The 7446-nt window shown below is 44.7% G+C and overlaps 1 protein-coding gene across 6 annotated transcripts in view; it reads right to left on the minus strand.

The window, feature by feature from the left end:
* LHPP (phospholysine phosphohistidine inorganic pyrophosphate phosphatase) overlaps positions 1 to 5261 on the minus strand; it is a 222017-nt gene extending 216756 nt beyond the window's left edge. For all 6 annotated transcript variants that reach the window (XR_012905669.1, XR_012905670.1, XM_075935299.1 and 3 more), the window contains exon 1: positions 5106 to 5261. Coding sequence is in view for 4 of the 6 variants with exons in the window: in XM_075935299.1 (XP_075791414.1) it covers positions 5106 to 5233 (128 nt within the window). In the remaining 2 variants the exon portion in view is untranslated. The remainder of the gene's footprint in view (positions 1 to 5105) is intronic.
* Positions 5262 to 7446: the final 2185 nt, after the last annotated feature.

A 7446-nucleotide genomic window follows, 5' to 3' on the forward strand; every position in this document is an offset into this window, starting at 1 on the left:
AAAGAAATAAGGTATGTCAAAAAGGTTCTATTAGCACCCTTCTGGCCTGGAATGAGGAACAAGTTTTGATACTTTTAAAGCATACAAAGCCCACTGAAGTCAATGAATCATGCTTTAAAATAACATTACAAGTCAATTACTTCTGTAGTGATTTTCATACCTTACAATCCCAATTGATAATTCAGTGCAAGATTTAGTTCCTTGCAGTCAAACATAAGTGAGTGAATCAGATGAAAGTTAAATTTTCCTCTTTTCTCTTCTATCTTGAACTCACATTGCTGCCTTGGTGTTGTAATGTATGTGACTTATGTTTAGAGAACCCCTCAGTGGGAAGGGCTTCATTTGCTTCAACCCAAAGAACTTAAAATATGCCCTCTTCCCCCAACTGCTTATACTAACCCCAGCTCTTCTGAGGGGTATGGCCCAGAATACACTGGCTAAGGAGAATGCCGGGATAAGGCACCAGGAGACGTGCCCATTTAACACAGTAGCTGGCTGCTTTTCCTAAGATGTAAATGCCCTTACAATGCAGATGAACCCATTGGTGCAAAGGGATTCAGACTGCAACCTATCCAGCAGTGAAGGTGCTTAAACAATTCGCAATGTTATAGCTTTAGTTGTGAATTTCCTTGCAGGGGCTAGTCACAGGTTATAGTGCCTGTCGCGGGTTTATTAATGACTCTCCTGTAATCTGATGTAAAATAACCTAACCATCTCTAGAGAACCAATATCCACAACACAAAGCCACCATCATAATTTGCACCATTGTCTGGTGTCTCAATCAAGGGCCAATGACAGCCTCAGAGTGGAGCCAGGGTAGATACTAGATCTATCATGTCTCAAGTGATGGTCCCTTCAGAACAGAGTTAAGACACACTGGCAGGGCAGTGTGAGGAAACTAGTATTGATGCTGCTCATACTTTATCTATTCTATGTATAAATTGGCAACACTAGTCTTTAGGGCTCCCTGCCTGACATCTTCTACAAACCCTAAATTTGGTTTAAAAAAGCTTGCATGTCACTGGTGAATTTGTCTTAAGCTGCTCTAGCACCAAAACTCTAATTAAACAAATAGGTATGCATTAAGGGAAAGTACAGTACATTTCACAATTTCTGTACTGACTTGCATGATTTATAGCAGATGTAATGAGTTCTACTATTAAGGCTGTCTAGTCTGTCCCATTATAACACACTGTTTTCAACTACTTATTCACCATTTGGACTGAAATTTCCCTTAGTTGGTTTCTACCAACAAAAATATAAAGCAGCAAAATATAAACTCATTTGACTGCTATGTTCATCAGTCTGGTATAGTACTCTACCAATTCAGGCATGGGTTTTTTGTTTGTTTGTTTTTTTTGGCTAGGACCTCTAGGAAGCAGAACTCCAATCTCAATAGACTCTCTCATGGTTAAATAAACATTAAAAAATGTCAAGGTAAACTTAAAGTTTCATGTTTGTTTTCCTGTCTTATTCAACTTTTAAGGCTGCAAACTTCAAATCTGAAAAGTCTACTTTATTTTTGCATATATTTTCAACTAACTTGAGCTGCATGAAAAAAATTGACCCTTTAAATACCATGGAACATGTAGCATAATCAAGCAAAAGCCTTTATGGCTAGACACTATACATCTTAATGACAGAATAGTAATTATAAATAATACATAACTCTTTGAAACCTATACATGTAAAGAGCTATCAAAGCACTTTACAGAGGAGGTAAGCAAAATCATCCCTGTTGTACTGATGAGGAAGCTATGCCAGAAAGAGGCTAAGTGAATTGTTCAAGGTGGCCTGCTACTTCAGTAGCAGAACTGGGAATAGAACACAAGTCTCCTGAGTCCCAGTCCAGGGCTCTAGTCACTAGGTCATGGTTCAGTAATTACCTAACATAGGAGTAGCAGCTGGAGTTACAAGAATGGCCTGGTTTTCAGAGGAGCTACATGACAATGTTTTTGTAAACCAGTTGTTCTCAACCAAAGGCACACACGCACCATTGAGGGTACACAGAGGTCTTACAGGGGATACATTAACTCATCTAGATATTTGTCTAGTTTTACAACAGGCTTATTAAAAAGCACCAGCAAAGTCAGTACAAACTAAAATTTCATGCAGAAAATGACTTGTTCATATTGCACAATATAATATACACTGAAATGCAAGTGCAACGTTTATTTTCCAATTGATTTATTTTATAATATATGGTCAAATTTATAAAGTAAACGATTTTTCAGTGATAATATGCTGAGTGGGACATTTGTATTTTTATGTCTGATCTTATGAGTGAGTAATTTTTAAGTAAGATGAAACTTGGGGGCATGCAAGACAAATCAGACTCCTAAAATGAGTGCAGTAGTCTGGAAAGATTAAGAGCCACTATTATAAACTACTGATGCCCCGCACCTCTGAAAATCAAAACATAATGCGCTCATAGCTACAGGTGTACTGGCACTTCCTGAAAAGCTTTTTGAACTAATCCTTTTGGGAAAAGAATGTTAAAGTTTTGCTTTAAAAACATACCCACATTTTCAGCACATAGAGCAGTCGGAGAGAAGGCTGCATCTCTGCAGACAAACCATCTAGCCACAGCTTCAGGGCTTACAGAACTCCAAGAAGAGCTCAAGAAGAGCTCAGTCAAAAGCCCAGTGAAGTCAATGGAAGGACTCCCGTTCACTTGAAAGAGCTGCAGACTCCAGTTCTCAAACGTCATTGCTCCATGACCCCTTTCTGAAAAGAGAAGTTACTACACGATCCCAGGAGGGCAGATTGAAGCCTGAGCCCACCCAAGCCCTGCCACCCCAGGCAGGGGGGACAAAGCCAATGCATGACCCTCCTTGTCCTAGGCAGGCGTGGCCAAAGCTGAAGGCTGCAGCCCAAAGTAACCTGTAACCTTGGGCTTGGGGTTCTGCTTTGGTCCCAGGCAAAATCTGGGCTTGGGCTTCAGACCTGTGCCCCAGCAAGTCTAATGCCAACCATTAAAATCACCACTTTGGGGCCCTGACTCTCAGTCTGAAAACTGCTGGATTAGACCCTTAGAAAGGCTCATAGGTCAGACAACATAAATCTCAACAGAGGACAAAGACCACTAACTAGGTGGGGACAGCTTGGAGGCCTAAGCATCACTTCTGGAAGACCAGGATCTCTGAAATTACAGGTCCCAAATGTAGCTGGATTCAATCAGTAATTCCACCAAAGATGTATTTAGTTCTACTTGATTTACTGTGTTGAAGGTGAGGGGCACAAGAATGACTTTCAGATAAGACCTTAAAAACTGTGTTTCTGTCTTCTCTTGCCTGTGAACATGCCTTTGGCACCTTTTGCAAGAGATGGGGTTTGACCCAGTGAACTTGGGCAAAGTTTCCTTTCACCTGTATGCTGTACAAGCATGATGCCTTGCTCTGTATTTCACTGGGTAGGTATATATGCATACAGGCCTGTGAAGAATTTTGTACTAAAGACTATTGCACAAATGGACATCATAGGAACATAAGAATTGTCATACTGGATCAGACCAATAATCCATCAAATCCAACAGTGGTCAGTACCATCTGCTTCAGGGGATGATTCAAGAACTCCTACAAGAAACAGTGATGGAATAACCAGCCTCCAGAGAAAGCTTCCTCCTAATGACCAATATTTAAAGGTTGGCTTATGCCCGGAAGGTTAATTATTTGGAGACAAATTCTCCCAGATATTCTCTGTGGTTGCTGGGAAAATGTGGCTCAGTGCACTGTATGAGCTGATGAGAAAAAAGGGTTCCCTCATTAATGAGTGCTCTAGATTTTGAAAATAAGTACAGAAAAATAGAATACCTAGCACAGATTTCAAAAGATTTTGAAAAGTTATTGCAGATGCGTGCTAATTCATTCTTTAAAGGCCTGCCCAAGGCAGTGAGTAGTTAAGGCTCTCAAGTGGCTGAATCCGGACTTTTGAAGCACCAAAAGCACTGCAGTTGATGATCCTTTGGAAAAATTCAGAATAAACACACAATCTGATTGTGAATAACAGGAGCAGGGAGGACAAAATGCATGGACATATAGCATCCTAGATTAATGGTTTGGAGAGGAAGAAGCAATGCAAGGGTGAATGGCAGGAAAGGGAGAGCATATGGAGAGTACTGTATAGCACTAACGATGCATAGCAGATGGGAATGGTGTATAGCACTCAGCATGCAAGGTGGGTGGTAGTGGGAAACAATGCAAAATGGCATGTGGCAGCCAGTATATATGACAACCAGGGTAAGATAAATGTGAAATAGTGTTGTAGCCAGGACACAGAGAGAAGTGGAATACTATTTGGTACTCATGGTACATGGCCTGGGAGTCAGGAGGAGGAGGAGGAGAGGCAAGATTGTGGAACGCTGTTTTCTACTCAGGATACATGGTTCAGGCATCAGAGGAGAGAAGAGGGGAGATGGTGGAATGGTGTTTAGTGCTCAGGGTATGTTTTGTAGGGAGGGGGGGAGGGCAGAATGAAATGTGAAATAATGTATGGCATCCAGAGGCAAAATAGAATGATGTGTGGTACCCAGGATATGTGTTGGGCCATGTGAAATACTGCAAGGCACCCAGAATATATGGAGGGATATGTATGGAATGGGGAGGAACCCTATATGGCTTAGGGGAAAGGAGAAGAAATGCCGAATGGCACCTGGCACTCAGGACACAAATACACTGGGGGCTGACAAAATGTGGAATGGTCAACCCAGCCAGAATATCTTGGGGGCAGAGAAATGTGACCTATGGAATGGTGTAGGACCCCCCAGCATTCACGGTGAAGTTGGGGAGATGTGGAATGATGTGCGGCCACCCAAGATTCACGGACGGGGAGGTGGGATGGGGTGTGGTGGTCCATGGCGGCAGTGGAACAGAGCAGGGCACCCAGACACATGTCGGAGGGAGGGGGGGAGCGAAGGAAAAAGGAATGGGGGCGGCACCCTGGGGGGAGCGAAGCTTGGCCCTTAGGCGGAGGCAGGCGATGCGCCATGGCCCCAGCCTGACCCCGGCACCTGCGGCTCGCCCAGCTGCAGCGGGAGCAGGCGGCGGCGCAGCGCACGGCCGGGAGCGGGAAGGCGCCGTGTGCTTAGCGCCGCGGCTGGCACTTACTTTTCCACCGCGTCTATCGATCCGGGGATGGGGACCCCGCCTCCAGCTCCTCCGCCGTCATACAAGACCCCGCTGATATCTAGCACCACTGCCCGGGTGCCCGCCAGCTGCTTTGCCCACTCAGCCATAGCCCGCACAGCCCTGCTCGGGGCGCCCAGCTGGGGCATAAGGTCAGCAGGAACGCCCCGCCCCCCCCAGCGCTTCCTTCCGCAGGGGCCGCTGGGAAATGTAGTTTTTCACTGGTCTCCCAGGGGTAGCTCTGTTAGCCTGTAACTGGGAAAAAAAAAAACTTTAAAAGCAAGGAATGGTCCTGCAGCACCAGGGCTGGCCTTACCATGAGGCGAACTGAGGCAGTTGCCTCAGGTGCCAGACTGGGGGGGGGGGGGCGCCACTAGAACTCAGAGTGTAGAAAATTGTGTCTGGTGCTGGTGCATATGTATTCTTTCTGCTCTAGATGCACAGAGATGGTGGAGTGCTGTGCTGGAGGAAGGAGGGCACAAGAGACATAACAGGCAGGCAGGAGAAAAGGTGGCATGGAGGCATCATTTGAGCTCCCCGCCTAAGATGCTAAAATGTTGTGGGCTGGCCCTGTGCAGCACCGTAGAGACTAACAAAAAATGTGGATGGTATCATGAGCTTTTGTGGGCACAACCCACTTCTTCAGATGATGAAGTGGTTTGTGCCCATGAAAGCTCATGCTACTATCAACATGTTTTGTTAGTCTCTGAGGGTGCATCTACACTGCACCGTTATTTCGAGATAACTAGCGTTATTTCAAAATAACAATGTGACTGTCTACACAGCCATTCCGTTATTTTGAAATGATTTTGAAATAAGACGGCTTATTCCGAAATCTGTAAACCTCATTCTATGAGGAATAATGCTTATTCCGAATTAGCTATTTTGAAATAAGGTGTGTGTAGACTCTCCACTGCTGCTATTTCGAAATAGCCCCTCACCAGGGCCATTCTAAGTTATTCCTTCCCAGTGGCTCTTAGGGCTCTAAATTGAGATAGCAGCCTGCCTCAGACTAATTTTGAGGCTTCCCTGCAGTATAGATGTGCTATTTCAAAATAAGCTATTTTGGAATAACTATTCCGGAATAGCTTATTTCAAAATAAGTGTACAGTGTAAATGTACCCTCAGGGTGCATCTAGACAGCACCATTCTGCCAGATTAAGCTAGTCAATTTGTGCTATGCAAATTGCTTAGCTTATTCCGAGTCTAACTCAAAAGAGCTTATTTTGAAATTTCAAAATAAGGCACTATTCTGATAACTCTCTTAACCCTCATGGAACAAGGGTTACAGGGATGCCAGAATAGCGTGCCTGCTATTTCGGGAAATAGCTGGTGCTTTTAAAGATGTGGCATTGCTATTTCGGGATACTTGCGATATCCCATAAGAGCAACGCAGTCTAGACATACTCCAAGATGCTGCAGGACCATTGGCTGTTTTTTACGTTTTTTTACTGGTGTTCATCTGAGCCGGGGAAGGCAAAATATAAGCTGACTAAAGGGCCAGGCAGGGTTTTCGATTTGCTGCTAGTGATGGCAGGGGGGAGGAGAGAAATAGATTATCAGGGTGACTGTCTTGAAGGAAGCTTCTCCACAGGGGCCCTGGAACAATTTTTATACTGGGGGTGCTGAGAGCCATTAAACCAAACTGTAAACCCTCTACATAATGGAAGCCATTGCGGAAGATGGGGGGTGCTGCTGCTCCCTCACACTCTAGTTCCAGCACCTTTGTGCTTCTACAAATGGCTTCAGGTCACTGTCTGCTTCATTTATGTCTTTTACAATAAATACTAGTAATTACTATCACTGCTAAGGTCTTGCACTTGGCAATCATCACCAAGCACACTTCATCCAGCCCTTTTCAAGTCCTATTACAGTGGTATCTACAGCAGCAGTTCTCAAACTAGCTGTGGATCAGAAGCCCAAAGTGGGTCAGGAAGGACACCATTTTAACGGAGTCACCAGGGCTGGCTTAGACTTGTTGGAGCTCAGGGCTGAAGCCAAAGTCTGAACCTCACTGTCTGAGGCCAAGGCCTGCAGTCCTGTGGGTTGAGACTCAAGTTACATGTCCTCCCCTCCCCTCGCCCCCATGGCTTCAGCTGGGTCCCTCTCCTCCCACCAAGGGCAGTGGGACTCAAACTACCTTCTCTCCCCGCACTCCTTTTCTGGAGTTGTGTAGTAATTTTCATTATAAAAAGGGGGTTGCAGTACAATAAGTTAGAGGACCCCTTGCATGAGGCATTGACCAAACACATAGTAAACAAATATCTTGTATGGTCACACTTCAGATCATTTAGGGTGTGTTTACACAGCAGGGCTTAACTCA

Source organism: Pelodiscus sinensis, chromosome 8 (genome assembly GCF_049634645.1).
Source record: "Pelodiscus sinensis isolate JC-2024 chromosome 8, ASM4963464v1, whole genome shotgun sequence".
Classification (NCBI taxonomy): domain Eukaryota; kingdom Metazoa; phylum Chordata; order Testudines; family Trionychidae; genus Pelodiscus; species Pelodiscus sinensis.